This window comes from Acipenser ruthenus, chromosome 10, assembly GCF_902713425.1.
Source record: "Acipenser ruthenus chromosome 10, fAciRut3.2 maternal haplotype, whole genome shotgun sequence".
In the NCBI taxonomy this organism is placed as follows: domain Eukaryota; kingdom Metazoa; phylum Chordata; class Actinopteri; order Acipenseriformes; family Acipenseridae; genus Acipenser; species Acipenser ruthenus.
In genome coordinates, this window is record NC_081198.1 from 3,875,917 (window position 1) to 3,893,279 (window position 17,363).

Genomic DNA, 17,363 nt, shown 5'->3' on the forward strand with positions numbered 1-17,363 from the left:
CTGGCTGCATTCATATGTCGAATGATGCATCCAAGTTCTATAAAACACACACATTTAATACAGTTAACATCAACAAATGTTTCTGTAGGATTTTTGTATTTCTTTTGTTGTTGTCGTTTGTTTAACTGAATGCAAGATGTTTAAGTGCCAGTAACATTACACCTGGAAACGATGCGCTGCCCAGGCTTTGGACTGCTTTTCAAAAGAGTTGGGATTTTTATTTTGTAAAGCTGCCAGTGCATTGACAGCAGCCACACTTTGTGTAAATCCCAACAATAGAGGATTTCCTCTGCTAGGCTTCTGTCTGCATAGCTCCAACCCCCCCCCCCCTTCACCGTATTCTCTGGCTGCTTTGCCTAACTCTAAACAAGCCTGAATCCGATTAGACAACAATACCAGTACATACACAGGTACATGCTGTACAAAAAGAAGGAGATTTCACAGAGAGAGTGCTTAAACCAACCTTTGACATGTTGCTTTGCTGTGCGTATGATCTACTTTGCACACTGGAGTTAACCTGAAACCACTGGTCTACCATACAGTTAGCAAAAAAAAAGAAACAGAAGCCACTGCAAACTGCCACAGACGGACTGAATTAAATCAAAGGTTTGTTTTTTATTTCATCCCAGCCTGGATCATCAAAGGACACTATGTAGATCTCTGAGTTATTATTGGATACTGTGACAAATTGGCTATACCTGGCTATAAGGAATTTAAAGATCAAGATTAAGTCAGCATGTAATATAAATACTCTCTTAGATAAAATGTGAATGGTTTAAAGGTGATAGCAGGCTGTAAGGTATGATTTAAATACAAACATTCAGTTATAAATGCAGATGAAAATAATTCATTGAAATGTTGAAGCAGGCGAGTATTCATTTGACAAGAATTCCATGAGTCGGAGCTTGGTGGAAAAGCTGTAACTGCCAGGCTACTTGAACATATTGTACTCACCGCTGTGGGTAGAAGCGCATCACTCTTGAATGGAAATCCACATATCCTGCATCTAGTGCTTAATCACTACCATGATAAATGTGCTTTTAAAATAAGCCATGCTCAGTAAACTACTTTCCCTCCATGACTGCCTACTTAAGTGAGTCTTATTATTGGTTGTGTAACACCTGTATTAAGTCTGATCAATCCAAAGCAGTTTTTGCAGGAGCCTGATTGCTCAGCTGGTTATTTTAGTAACTTTACTAGGTAATGGATACTAGTGGATTTGCAGACCATTGAACTTGACTGTTGTTACTGTCTTGCAACCAAGATATCCTAACCCTTGAGCAACTACAGGTGCTCTGATAAGCCCTGTATCTGACGCCCTCTCTCTTCTCTCTGTTCCTGAACTCATTACAGAGCAATCAGCCCCAAGCTCTGAAGTGCACATCCAGAGGGAGCAATAACTGTAAATAACCAGGGCTGCAAGCTCCCCGATAACTTGTTACCAAGATGATAACAGCCCTTCTTAGCAGTCCTGTTGACCTTCTGTTTGCCTCAGGCTTTCTAGGACCCTTCAGCTCCCTCTGTTTTTATCTTTTAAACTCTCTGCAGGGAAGATTATTTTGTGGCATTAGGAAGAAGAAAAAATAGATTGTTACTCTGCCAAAGATGTTCCAGAGTTTCTGTACTGTCTTTCCCATTATTCACTTGCAAGCAGATAACATGAAATTGCAACAAACTGGCGTTTACTTACTGAGCTAGCCACTGCTGCAGAGCTGAACATTATTACAGTGGGGGGAAAAAACAGGCAGCCAGCAGCTGCCAAGTGGCTGAATATTCTAAAGTGTATCCTTTATCGTTTCCAAACCTGATAAAGGTCAGTATTACAGTTTTGGATGTGCTACACTCTTCTGTCACAGTGGACAACAATTATTGGGTTTTCCAAAGTTTAGAAGTTAATGGTTGAGTGTTTGAAGTTGTGTACCAGTACAAGGGTTACTGCTAAACCCAAACAAACAGGTCATTTTAATTTAGAAAACATTACTGTTGGGTTAATGAGCAAACCATGACATTAGACAAAAAACAAAACAAAACAAAAATATGGTTTCAGATAACTGAACCACCCACTCTCTGGAATTTGATTGCATTGCATTTGATTTTTTTTTTCTTTTTCTAAAACGAGTTTAGGAAGGAAAATGAACTTCACAATGATGCAAATGAGATCCACACAGATAGCCTTAAGTCATAATTCTGTTGACAAAGTGTAAAATCACAACAGCACCAGTGGAGCTATCATCTGTCCCCAAAGCACCAAAGCCATCTCTCTGCTGGGTGGAATTTTACATTTTGTTTGTTGAAAACTAATTTGCTGAGTCCTGCATACCATTTTTTTTATGGTTGATGATTAATATTGCACATACAGACGGATGTCTCTGTTGAGAGAAGCTATAGCTATGAGTCCCGGGAGAAGATAGCTTTGAAGTTACTTATGTAAACTGAACTGTCCGGTAGATGTAACATACAGCAACATTCTGTAGATGAACCAAACTGGTTGGATCCAGATCTGAGCCCCCAGGACAACACAAGATACAAAATTAATATTTAGACCATTAATCAATTATTTAAATAAAAGGCAATATAGACTATATAGTATGAATGTATATTTATATATTTATGTACGAACAACTGATGTATAAATATGTATGCACCTCTATATACCATAAACCTATTTATGTATATTGAAATGAATATCTATATTTTTATATAATATGTACTAATATGTCATCTGAACAGAAACAAATAGAGTAAGTCTTCCACTAGCCATGTTTAAAACTATGCAGGACTGTATTGTTTTTGTTGATATGATGATAGTCTGAGCATATATGCATTATACTGTATTGAATATTGCATATCTTTTCTTTGCCTGGAATTTGTTTTGTACAGGAATGTATTTGTAAAAGGCAACTGGTTGATTTTACAATATAGTTCACAAGAACCAGTAGATGCAGCACTTCAGTGCCCCCTCATAGCACGGGAAAGTTGCATTAGCAAGAATAAATTACGCTTCTACTAAGCTTTCTGTTTAATTGATCAGTCACTAGTAATTAGATGGAAATTTACTTTTGCATGAAACAAACATGAATATATTGCACTTCAGGGCAGAATCGATTTCAGATGATATTTTTAATTGCTTCTGTTTTTAGTCCTACCCTCCCTCTGCAAGCAGGTCTTTAAGGATGGTTAAGGAATAATGTTCATACAGCATCTCTGCGTGAATGGCATTGTAGCTGTCAGTGTGCTACCATTGACCCTTTGTACAAAACCGTTGTATTGCAATCTTTACATGTTCTTGCCATTGAAGATTATTAATAACTCAGTTTACCACATATAATACATTGTGTGTTACAGTAGGTAATCATTACACTGCTACTAATTGCCATATAAAGCCAAAGTTTTTCCCTTCAAAGTGAATCATAAAATAAAGCAAAACTGGCAATGCTACAGTAAAAAAACACACCTTGGAAGGTTAATTCAGGGGCTCTGACGTCCACATCTGTTGCTTTAGACTACCCATTTAACATTACTGATGTGTTGTTCACATTGCACCCCAGAGTAATAGCTTTGATAAAATAGGCTCCTGTCTCAGCTGCTGCAAATCAGCTTTTCAAAACGTCCTCTTTGTAGGTGTTTGTGTTGCTATTAATTCACTTTTAAATGCATTTATCTTGTATAGCTCCACGATTGTGCTTTGCTAGTCTTAACGTTTATTGCCAAATAATAAGTGTCAGCCTGTATCTAAAGATTGTTTAAAATTACCAGGAGGGTGAGGGTGAGGGTCTCTGTGGTCAGTATTATTTAGCTTGAAGCAATGGGAAGTTTATAAGAGTACTGGAGCTGGGTATTTGGGAATTATGATGACACAGGCTATACTAGGCTGCTTTTGTTGTCAATTGGGATTCCATCCGTGCTAGATTTGTTAAGTATGTCAGTAGATTGTATTGCCTTGTATATACAAGACCGCATACTGTCAATCGCTGATAATCTCTGATGATAGTGGTAGTGCAGAACACACATTCTGTATTAGATTTGGTAAAGCAGTCTCAAAAGTGAGGAGTCTGGAATACAAGATTCATTTGAGATTTTCACCCCTTCATCTTCCCTGAAGGAATTAGAGGTGGCACTGATTGAGGAATGGTTGCAAATCCCTCCAGAGTAATTTGAACAGGGTGTGTAGACGCATCTAGGCAAGCCAAGTGTTAACATCTGAAGAGCTTGCCGGAAGAGCACAGATTAGCCTCCGGCCGCAGAAGGAGGTGGATTTGCTGAGGCAGAGTGGTGGTTGCCCCATCTGTCAGTAATTAGATCTATGCTACCTGGCACCTGGCTGTCCAGTCCACACTCTTCAAACCGTGCTGGCTGGCCCAATGAAACGGAGCGAGCCACATGGTCCCTCATTCATCACATGACTTCTGCTGTCTGGGGATAGGGGTTTAACTCTGAGACATCTGAGGAGGGGACCGGCTTTGTATTCCGACCCACAGCAAGAAGCTCCAAATAATTAATGTATTGATTGATCTGCTTATTCTCTGTGTTTGTACAGGAGATGTAGCATCTTGTTCAGCAGGGTTTGGAAAGCAATATACGCTTATCTTAATGAGATACATTGTCTCGACTCACCAGTGTTCCCTGAGTGATATATGTTGTACAGTATATATGAGTACCTCTACTATATCCCTATTGCTAAAATAGGTATTGCACCTGATTTCACTATGTAACACAATTTTTGTTCCTGGGTAGTAAGTGTTATTTCCTAATTGCTTATGCCTCAAAAGTATAGAAAATGGCTATTATTCCCCACAAACTTTGCTTTTGTGACCAGACAGTGATATTTTGAAATTGACCTATTTCCAATGAGAAAACGGGGGAATTTGTATCTTTTCGTTCACATAAAGTCAGAAAAAAACAACATATGAATCCAAATTAACATGTATTTATACTGAAGTAATACAAAAATGACTACAAAAGATTTAGAAGTGAGTAGTTTTTCGAGATTTACGATTATACTGTAAATCACTTTCACGAATCAGCCCCCAAATGTAGTCTCCCATCATGTTCTCGTTATACTGTCCTTGGTAGCGGCGTTCAAAGTCCAGTATATCCTGGTGGAAGCGCTCGCCTTGCTCCTCCGAGTACGCTCCCATGTTCTCCTTGAATTTATCAAGATGAGCATCAAGGATATGGACTTTGAGGGACATCCTACAGCCCATTGTGCCGTAGTTCTTCACCAGAGTCTCAACCAGCTCCACATAGTTTTCAGCCTTGTGATTGCCCAGGAAGTCCCGAACCACTGCGACAAAGCTGTTCCAAGCCGCTTTCTCCTTACTAGTGAGCTTCTTGGGGAATTCATTGCACTCCAGGATCTTCTTTATCTGTGGTCCGACGAAGACACCGGCTTTGACCTTTGCCTCAGACAGCTTAGGGAAGGAGTCTTGAAGGTACTTGAAGGCTGCCGACTCCTTATCTAGAGCTCTGACAAATTGTTTCATAAGGCCCAATTTGATGTGCAGAGGTGGCATCAGCACCTTCCGGGGGTCCACCAGTGGCTCCCACTTGACCTTGTTCCTCCCCACAGAGAACTCGGTCCGCTGTGGCCAGTCCCGCCTGTGGTAGTGCGCCTTGGTGTCCCTGCTGTCCCAAAGGCAAAGATAGCAGGGAAACTTGGTAAAACCGCCTTGGAGACCCATCAGGAATGCCACCATTGCAGCCTCTTGATGCCATCTCAGAAAAATGCAGATATGTATCCACTTAGGCAGCTGGAACTAAACTGAACTGGTGGGCTTAAGGCCCCTGTATTTATACTACTATTTATATTACTGGAAAGTTCTAGAAAGTTCTAGAAGTTACTCCAAGTTTACTCAGCACTGAATCTAACTGGAATGTTCTGGAAAATAGGTGAATTTCAAAATATCACTGTCCTGGTCAAAAAAGCAAAGTTTGTGGGGAATAATAGCCATTTTCTGTACTTTTGAGGCATAAGCAATTAGGAAATAACACTTACTACCCAGGAACCAAAAAAAAAAAAATTGTTACACGGTGTTATGCGACGGACTACCAAGGTACTAATGTTTGAGCGTTCTGTCTCAACAGGTAACCTGGGACGGGTGGATTACATCAGTGAGTTTGAGTTTGACCTTTTCATCCGGCCAGACACCTGCAATCCACGATTCCGAGTCTGGTTCAACTTCTCTGTGGAAAACGTACGGGAGTCCCAGGTGAGAAAGCAACAGATATTCCACAGAACAAGACACCTTACAGGACTTAACATCTAATACAATAACAGTTAACAATCAACACCCCCAAAAAATAATTGTTTAGTTTGTCCTATTTATAGAATAAAGAAAGTAACTTGTTTTTAATTTTGGAATGCAGCAAATGATTATAAAGGGCTTTTATGCACATAACTAGCTAAAGAGATTCTCATCATTGTGGAGTTACCACTATAGCTTGAAAAGGGTGCATTTCATAGGAACATTATGTTTGATAGTTGTTTAACTTGTGGGATTGCCATTGTCTGTGACGAAGATGACGACTGCATCCTAAAAGGGGGAAAAAAAGCAGAACTTCTGAAAACAACCATTACAGAAGACTTCTAAAGTCTACTGATGTCTGGACCCAGGTAGTGCACATTGACATCCACTTTTGCATTCCAAATGCAAAACTCACATATAAAATCTTCTCTTCACTTCCATGTATGGGATTTTAGTTGAAGCAAATACTATTGCGCAACTTTATAACTCAATGATAATATTGTACATCTGTCCATATTTTCTGCCATGTGAGACTGAACCAGATGATGTACAGTAGTACTGAAAATAAAGTTTTAGAAATGGGGGACCAACCAGTTTAGTTAAAGCACATCAATCTTATAAAAACTGGATGTATGAAATGGAACTCACTGAATCTTGGCTTTGCTGGTGTAGCTCACACCAGCTAGGCAAGGCCACAGTAGTGAACCAGCTGCAATCTAGCTGCTCAATGCTGTCTTTCAATGTCTGTCATCAGCTTTACCCACTGGTACTGTCTACCGCAGTTGGTTCAACAAAGCTTTAATCAAGAGGTGTGCAGCTCATCTCTCTCGCTTAACTGTCATGGTAGGCAAGACAGCAGATCTGCCCAACCTTGATAGAGGGATAATAGTAGGGAGGTGCTTTTTGTAGAAGGAATAGTCATGTATCCCTCAAAAACACATAACACCTTGCTGACTTGTGCCATGCTACACCCTATTAACAGTGTTATGGCAGGTGTTTCCAATAGTTTTGCCCTTCCAGTGTATGTTAAACAAATATAGAAATGAAAATGAAAGGCGTGCCTGTTGGCCTTTTCAGCAGAGCCAGGTCATTTGTTTTCTTTTATTAACACAGAGCAGAGCCTTATCAGGGCTGTCATTTTGGTTTAATGGAGAGTAGTTTATTAAGTAAAAGGCAGGAAACAGTCTGCCGGCATGGTGTCTGTATTCCCACTGGGTAATATCTTTATATGCAGCCAGTAACAGGCCTTGTTAGGGAAAAGAAAAGCTGTGATGAAAGTGTGGGACGCTGTCTCTTGCAGCCTGACTCTCTATCGGCTCATCTCCCCGCAGTGCTGTAGTCAGCACTAATCAAATTTTATGGCCATGAGATGAATGGGAGTGCTTCGCAAAGAGCCTTATCGATTGCAGGAGAAGATATGGCCAAGCGTCCAACAGGATATTTGCTATTGCGGCAAAAAAAACGTGTCTGTGTGTGTGGTGGGGGGTTGGGGTTGGGGTTGGGGTTGGGGTTGGGGTTGGGGTTGGGGTTGGGGGCGGGGGTAGGGGGTAGCTCAGAGTTGCTGCTTGTGAAGAAAGTTTGCCCCTACTCTCCCCTCATCTGCTTAATCTTTTTTCTAACAATTCAATTTCCTTTTAAAATGAGAACAGCCAGAATTTAATTTACTTCTAAAGGGGTGGGGTTGGGGGATCACTGAATGGCTGAACACATATAAATAAAGAATAATACATAAAATAAATAAGTAAAGCAGTCTCAGGCTGCACTATAGCGATCAGCACATTTGCAGGGCACTCGGCTGGAGTGTCTTATTCCTCTAAGCCTACTGGTTCTCAGTCCCGAACAGGGAAATTGGAAGCAGTAAAACCCTGTGATATTAGAACTGAGATGGCCATTTTGAAGGAATGTAAGCCTGTGAAACAGATTCGGTCAGCCTCAATCAGCTTAAAGGCTTTGTGGAAATTGGCAGTGCCATGGGGTTGTTGTGGTGGGTTTGTGTATGGTTTTTTTTTTTTTTCCTAGTGGACGGTGCTGGTTAGTGACATTGCATTGTAGGCGCGGATGATTATAATATTGTTTGATGGTAGTAACCTTGACCATCTAGGGATTATATTTATCTGATGGGAGTCTATAGAAAATGGGGGTGGGGGAGGGGGAGGGGGAGGGGGAGGGGGGGGTTAGGGAGTTTCTTTCCTAATAAAAAATACCACACTGGGGCCACACAGCCATAAACTAAGAAGAACTACATACTGTACACCCTTCCCAAAAAACCATTAGCAAGAGGTAGCCCTGACAAGTGTCTAGTGCCATTTGATTGAAGAAGCATTTGATTGTAGAGAAATTCAATGGAAGGAGAAGTGATTGTAAAAATAGTTAATTTGTTGTGGAAAGTACTTGTTCTCAAATTCAATTGAGTGGTGATTGTTGCGACATGTACTTGCAGTCCCCTCTAGGTAAAACTATTGTAAATGACAAGTGGCTATTCCATAAACCAGTGCATGAGCGATTGGAAAGATCAGTAAATGAAACATGAACAAAAACAATAAGAAACCAGAGAACAACTGCAGTTGCCTTTCCTACCTTGAATTACCTTCAGAATCCCTTTCAATTAGTTTGCCTTAACTTTGAACCTACAGCCAACAGCCCCCTCGTTTAATATTTTAGTACCATTGAGTTCTAACTGGAAGGGGACTTTTTTGCAAGGAAGACATGGACTTTAATAGGTGTGGACCAGCATGGAGGAGAGGTCTGATCTAGTCTTACACCTTCCAAGTCTTTTCAAAGTGACATAATGATACAGCAAGTGGTTTAAAAGGTGTATACAACATACTATTGTGACATTTGGAACAAAGCCCATCGTTCTCAAAAATGCATCAATGAGGCTTGATGAATGAGTTTGGGACATGGTATTATTGCTTGCTAAATCAGAAGGTCAAGGTTGCCTTACTTTAAAATATGTATCCTGCTATTCAAGTACTATTCAATTTTTTTTTTTCCTGAAAAAGACACAGCTGTACTTAAATATATATATATATTTATATGTAAAATATGGGGATAGCAATTGTAAATAACCGTTAGATTACAGTAGCTGTCACCCCACAAAAAGTGATGTATATTGAACCTGCATGTGAATGCAAACTACGTCATAAAACATGCACTGTGCCATGCACCATACTCCAGTGCATGTCTGTAGAAGCACATGCTCTCATATGCATGCAGTGATGCAAAATCCTTGTGCTGCTTATCCCCTGGGAATCAGAGAGGATGATGAATGCTGCTGGTGTCTCCTCCTCCACCTGGATTGCTTATTGATGATTATAATCATCGCTGCCCCCCCCCCCGCCCCCCCCCGCCCCCACACTCTCACTGTGTTGTGCCACAGCAGTAGGTTTACCAAGCTGAGTGCCTGGATTAAAGGCTGAATCGGAGTTTATCAGGTCTACTCACAGAGGCCCTTAGCTTCCCCCACCCATGGCTTATTTTTCTATTAGGTCTTCATTGGAGAAATGGTACTGGTTATAGACAGCAGAGGAAGATGAAAAAAAGCGACATGTTTTAATGGATTGTTATGATACAGTTAAAGCCTAGAATTGTGTAAGAAATATCCCTATTTTCCCTGCTTGGCCCTTTATAATACCACATGTAAGTAAATTTGAAGGTTCAGTGAAACTGTTTTAACATTGGTTGTGGGGTAAAAAAAAATCAAAACGAAAAACAAAAAAAAAAAATCTGCAGTGCTGTTTTAACATATCCAATAGATCAACACAACTGTAGTTTACTGTTGTGGATCAATAATGTCCTGAAGGGGTGGTGTGATATTGGGTTCTAAATAATCCTCTAAGCTGAAGGCCATTCTTCTATAATGTACTGGTAGCGGGATCTAAAAGGAAATAAGAGTTTAAACCAATTAATTTCAGAGCTGTAACTCAATGGTATATCCTATAAAGTATGTAGGTGGGCTTTGCTGTTATTTTTTGTGGAAATATGACTTGAGGCCCAGATGGAATCCCAACCATTTGCATGCAGTGCACTGCAACGCCACAGTTTAACCCCTCTGCACATTAATTTAAAATTCCTTTAGACAAGTATGTTTTCATAATGTTGCATCTTAATTATAGGAATAACCTCTTGGTTATTAGACCAAAGATAAAACTGGTGCTATTCCTCAAAATAGTGTGTGGAAAGCAAGGTTTGATTTTTGCAAACATTTTCAAAAACACAGGGCATTCTGGAAATGTCATAACTAAATCCTTGCGTTGAAAAAGCAAGCAAAAAACTCCCACCACCGCTATCTAGGCGACATCTGCTTTCTGTGCTGCCATACAATATGCAACCAAGTTGCACATGCAATATTTGCATGACAGATAATGATGAAAGGTACTCTACATGTCTGTGTTTTTGGATAATTTTAACATGAATATTCATTGTCTGTATTTGTAGTTAGTTTTTTTTTTTTATTAAGACTTTTTTTTTAATATATGAGAAACTGTTCCTTACTGGGAAATGTCTGTTTGGTGTCATTGTTATGAGATGCAACTTATGGCCCTATACCCTATAATGGCAGAAATAAGTAATCGTGATGAATATCCTTCTTGAATTTTTATATATTTTCCATTGTGAGTGTATTATGTAGGCCGGTTTTACAAAAATATGTACAGTACATATAATTATAAATTATCAAATAACAAACATCAGTGTTGATGTTTGTGTGGGAATTCACACATACTGTATATATTTAAGCTTTTCATATCAAGACACATTTATATATTTTGTGATGTGAAGCCCAAGAAGACCTGAAGCTTTTAGTTTAGTATAAAAGAATAAGAATTTGCAAACAGCAGGGCTGTGCATCCTGTGTGGTGATGGCGATAGGAAAACATGGGGGCCATGTGGAGCAGTGTGCATCTGCATGAAATTATCTGTGCCGAGTCAGGACATGGATCATCCTTTACAAACGTAATGAATACAGATTGCATACCGGATAGAGGTGCTCTGCAATCTGCTGCGCTGCAAATGAAACAACTGCTGTTCTAATCAAATAGTCTTTTCATGCCAGCACAGCCTCAAGTTGTCTAAATTCAATTCCAGATACTGGGTTATAAATGTTGTAATTAGGGTACTGTTTAAAGCACCCATGCTCCCTTTTTTGAGCGCATAAAGGCTCTTTCATTTACAGTAACCCTTCGGTTTCCAGATGACATAGTGAGTCAACCTATTAAGGGTTTACCAGACAGCAATGACTCTTGCACATCTAATAAAGCTAGAATAAGTGATGTTTTATAACAGTATATTACGTCATGCTGCAACAGATCCAACCAATAATGTTTCAGAAGTCCTTATCCTGAGCATAATGCACATAAACTGCACTGTTACTTAAGCAATAACTACAGGAAGCTTCAAGTGTGCAAGGAGATAACAATCTTCCAAGTCAATACAATCTGAGAGTGCTCTGGACTTTTTTCTTCATTAAAAAAACTCAGTTATTTCCAGATTCAGCCCCAAGTCTGATTGCAGCATAATCCTGCATTTTAAGACGAGCTTTGCTGTGCTGTGAATGGGACTGCATGTGATTGTTTGTTTCATTCAATTCATTTTATTTAGTTCATTTAAAACATTTACTCTGACCTGAAATCGCAGGAAAGTCACTAGCAGAGAGATTGTCCTTTAATTCAGAACAACAGCAATCTGAATTGTAATATACAGTACTAGTCTAGACAGGGGAAGAAACTAAACATAATGCCATACCAATATAACAATAAAAGACTGATTAGGCCAACTGCACAAGGTAACTGACTTGAAAGCATGATATACAACATACATGCAATTGTTTTCATGTGGTGTTGTAGTGCACGTGATAGTTATTTTGGTATGTATATAGTTGTGTTGCAGTCATAACCTGAGATCTCTGACGTGATACTGATTTGACCAACAGTATTATGATAGCTGTCCTTGGTGCTGAAAATGGTGTAACAATTGCTACAGAGATGGGCTTGCTCTAATGCAGGAGACCTAGCCAGTTGGTGGTTTAAATGACTGTAATCTTCTTTTGTTTTTTTTAAGATAAAAGAATATAGACTAAATGCACATATGGTTGACCATAGTATTAATTTCTACAATATTCTGTATTGATTTATGAATCGTGATTGTCTGACTTAACAGTCTTCCACAGCCAACATCTGTTTACTAAGCATAGGCCATACCATACAGCTGGAAGATGGATCCTTCTACACCCCAGTTTTTTTTAAATGTCTTGGACTTGACCCAAATCCAATTTGACTTGAACTGCGAAGCTACTGTGATACTGTTTTAAAAATGAGTCTTGTACATAAGGTTGTATTTTCTTCACAGTTATCACAGATTTGACTATTTCCGTGAAATGTACCCATTGCCATGTAATATGCAGTTCCTGTGAAAAGAATTTTTGAAAGTGTAAATATACATATTTTTATCACTTAAAAATAAATACAGTAAACATTTACACTACATGTTACACTGCATTTAGGAACATGGGAGCTGGTTTAGTTTGCTTCTGGTAAATGATTGAACACACACTGCATAGAGCTGCTGTACCATGACTTCTTTAAAATGTCTTTAAAGAATAAGACACTGCATCAAAGATCGGAAATATTTCCACTAAAGATCATTTTGTCAAGTACAAGAAGGGGATATTTCATGTGCCTGTTGTTCATTATATATATATATATATATATATATATATATATATATATATATATATATATATATATATATATATATATATATATATATATATATATATATATATATATATATATATGCATTTTTTTGGTAATTCACTGATGGTCTTTAAAATGTTTTTTACAATTTAGCATTTACTGTTTTTCAGGTATGCAGTTAAATATGTAGAATAATAAAATAAATGATACATTTTGAATGTGACAATGCTATTTTTTTATATATATTATCTTATAATCTGTGCAATACCTATTTTTAATCTGTGAAATATCTTTAATTTTTTTTTTAATAAAATGTGGGATCGCCAATTGTTTTTTACCCCATTTTCTCCCCAATTTAAAATGCCCAATTTTAAATTGCGGAGGGACGAATATGAGCACATGCGTCCTCCGAAACGTGTGCCATCATCTGTCCACTTCTTTTCACTCTGCAGGCCCGCCATGCAGCTACCTTCAGAGCTACAGTGTCGGAGGACCACACAGCTCTACTCTGCTTACAGGCAGGCCCGCAGGTGCCTGGCCAGTCTACAGGAGTCGCTGGTGAGCGGTAAACCAAGGGCACCCTGGCCAATCTAAGCCCTCCCCACCTTGGGCGGCGCTCGGACAAATGTGCGCCACCCCCTGGCTGGCAGTGGAATAGCCTGGACCCAAACCAGCTATCTCCAGGCTATAGGGTGCATCCTGCACTCCACGCGGAGTGCCTTTACTGGATGCACCACTCGGGAGCCCTGAAATACCTATTTTCAGTCTGTGAAATATCTTGAAATACCTATTTTTAGTCTGTGAAATGCCATGAAAAAAATACAGCTCTAGCCCTACTTACACATTTATATCAGCATAAATATACACACAGAAATGTAAAAATCTCTTCTTTTTTTTTTTTGCAATAAAAATCAAAGAAGACAATGGCGCTGGATATTTCTTATTAATTCAGTCTGATTTGCAGCAACAAAAAAAAAACGTGATTTAAAAAAAACCTAAGCAGAGCATTTGCTTGTTTGGAAACATGCACTGGAGTCCTCCGCACATTTGCATTTTCATTCTATTCAGTGGCTTCTACTTATTACTCTAAAATTGTTTTTGAATCTCTAATTCCCTGGATGTCTTGCTATATTGAATGCTATTTGCTTTGTATTATTGCTGCCGGGGCTGCTGCGAGAGTTGCTGTCAATCTACATTCACGGCTAATGTTGTTAACTAAAGGCAATATTGTTGTTTTCATTGTATGCTGTCATAAACATTTGACAATTGGCTGGGAAACACGCTGGAGCATGCAAGCTCAAAATTCAGACCCCTGAAATGAGGAATTGAAAGTTAGATAGAGAGCTCTATCAGAGTAGGATGTCAAGTGAGCAGAAAGGAAAATGTCAGTAAACATGAAAACGAGTTGTACGAGTTAGTTTATTTATTATTATAACACAAGGAATAATGAACACACAGCTGTACACAATAAGCCTGTAATTATGTCAAAGGATTCTGGTGACGTGACAAACTCCAAGAGAGAAGCTTGAGCCATCGGAACTCTGAGATGGATTGACAGACTTGTATTTGCAATTTTAGTAGAATTGTGTTGTAGCAGATTTAAAAATATGAGGATACATTATAGAACATTATACATTGAAGAAGTTTATTAAGGGTTTACATTATTCTACTTTTAGCAATATTAATATTATTATTGGTAGTGGTACAAGCAGAAATAACACCCAGTTATAACACATAGTCTTACCCAGCCAGCATTCATCATTAGGTAATCAGAAGCGTGAATTCATCCTGATGGGAGAAAAACAAGTTCTGAACACCTGCTTTACAGACTAAGTCTCGTCAAGACGGTCTACAGAGAGCGATCTCTTTAATTATAGACTCTGTATATATTGACAGCGGCCAGATTTCAACAAAACAATAACTGGATAACCATAGGTGTCTACGTGAGGACCGCTGTGCAACAGGCAGCAGCAACAGGTAGCAGCCCTTGGCACTCTGCACCCACTGTCATAGTCAGGTAGAGCCAGTGTGGCAGTTTGTCAATGGAGCAAAGCAGCACTTATTCACGGTGCAGCTGATTAAGTGCCAGCGAGTGCCCGGGGGGATTTCTCGTTGCTGCTTTATTTTCTTCCTCCTGTAGATGACTTGGCTGCTTCCTCCATGAATTTTTCATGACTTCCCCAAAGCAGGCTCCCCTGCCATGCAGACAGAGTGATACAGTATCGATCTGACTCCTGCCTTTTTATTCTCCACTGCCTGCCGGCTCTAGCTTGTGAGTCGTGGTCCCTGAATTCTCATCAGAGATTTGAGTTTTAAATCTGAAATAGCTGCTGTAAGTGGAGCCTGATGTTGCTCTCTGTTACCTGTGTCATGGAATTATTACTAACAGGGGACTTTTATTATTATTAAGTTATCTTAGAATCTGATGGGTTTGTTCAGCTTACTGCCTTGCAATCAAGGTGACCAAGTGTTGATGTTCAACAGCAGATCAGACATTTAACTGGAGAGGCAGTGCTTAAGCTGTGGGAAGCAACATACCCTAGTGATAGCAGATAGATGCTAGGCATTGTGACCTGGTGGTTAGAATTGTAGTTTAGTATTCTGACATCTTGGTTAGAGGCGAGTGCATGAATATGGTTACATAATTAGATTTGCACTAATATATTATTTCCTATTTAACTCAACGTTTCATCAGCTGATTCGGTAATTATTCTCACATTTATTCATAGAGAAGCTACTCTCCGAGTGGAGTCTGTAGTGTAGACTGACACCAAATTTCAGGAGGGGCAGAGACAATAGCTTCATATTACAGACTCATCAGGAATTCTGGGTTTCAGAATCAAACAATGACATTTGTAAATGTCCATTGTGAATTCCATTGCCAATGATGTCCTTTTTGTATCCTGTGTGACTGACAGTGTAGTCAGTCACACAAGCATGACTATGAATGTCTATACAGTAGGTGGGTGCAGACATGTATTCCAGTGTGCTTGGAAGATTATATTAAACATTGCATCTGTAATGAGCAGCATGATTACAAGTGGCTTGAACTGTCCCTTATTGCAAAGTGTTATCTTTGAAGCAGAGCCTTCTTCATCATGTAATGTCAATGGCATGTACATGCTGGTGTAAAGCCTACTGCATATTTAGAGAAAATGTTACAGAGAATTAATTATTTACTGATCACTAAAAAATAAAATATTGCTTTTGCTTGTTACCTCCCATTTGAGGGTGTATACTTTGCTGCACTGGGGGTGCTGGGAGTAAAATTGGTACATCAGCACTCTGCACCACCTAGCTATGTTAGATATGCAATTCCAATGTATTGTGATGATGTTACAGGCTGCTGAAGAACTGTGAGCTAATTGGGAATGCTCACATTGTAAATTTATTACAAAGTCAATGGTATCTAAATATGGCAGTATTGCCTCACTCTTGCTGTTGGCAACTGTTTATCCTTAATGCTGAATGGATTCATGTTTTTTTTTTTTTTTTTTTTTTACCTTACAGCAAGGTATCTACTATGTTTGAGAAAACAAATTGTAAAGCATGTATATTATAATTTAGAGGGATACAGGGTAGCAACGAAGGGAACAGAATAATAATATGCAATTTACTACAGTCCACCGGGTACAAGAGACAAATAGAAATGGTATTAAAATGCAATAAATGGCCCCCAAGCATTACCCAATGTTTGTTGTTTCAATAACAAAGCTCGACAGTGTTTTCCTCCTTCTTTCTTTTTCAGAAAGTTTAGCGGTTCATGGTTTAATTGTTTCAAGGAGAAAGCAGGCTGTTAATTTTGAGTGTTTTTTCTCTGATTCACTGTGAATACTTGTGTACAGTTTAATTTAGGAGTTTACCGGTCAAGGGAAGAGCAACTTTCTCCAATTGTAATCTATGCCTACTAAAAAAAATAAATAAATAAACAGTACTTTTGTCTACAAGTGACGCACAAAAAGTATTATGCAAGTTGTTTCATCTTTAATAGAACTACCATAGGGTACAGTGTATTTGCAGAAATGAACTTGTCTATTGTCACATTCTTATTTTTTCTGTGTATCGAATCATATGTAGGCAAATTTAAGGTTATTTTTCTATTTAAGTTTATTTTTTTTTAAAATCTTTTTGGTATGTAATGTATTTAAATTACATTTGATACTACTGACAAACACCAAGATGTGATCCCCCCCCCCCCCCCCCCCCCCCCCCCCTCAATACATTTCAAGCAATGGTACTCCCAGCACTAACAATTCATGAGCTGAACTGTAATCTTTTCTTGAATGTACAGGTATAGGTAGGATTGAGTGCCAAAGCACTGCATTGCTTATGCAGAAATCAGACAATTCCAGATGATCAAGAACTGAACAAGACTACCAGAGTTTGATTCTTGGGGTACCTACCATTCTGAAAATGAACAGCATTG

At 38.9% G+C, this 17,363-nt stretch overlaps 1 protein-coding gene across 1 annotated transcript in view; it reads left to right on the plus strand.

The window, feature by feature from the left end:
• The window catches only part of LOC117962822 (cytosolic carboxypeptidase 6-like), a 28,970-nt gene extending 11,961 nt beyond the window's left edge, over positions 1–17,009 (plus strand). The window contains exons 3-4 of the mRNA XM_034924159.2: positions 6,085–6,209; positions 13,390–17,009. Of these exons, the coding sequence (XP_034780050.2) occupies positions 6,085–6,209; positions 13,390–13,506 (242 nt within the window). The 3' untranslated portion in view covers positions 13,507–17,009. The remainder of the gene's footprint in view (positions 1–6,084; positions 6,210–13,389) is intronic.
• The last annotated feature ends 354 nt before the right edge of the window (positions 17,010–17,363 follow it).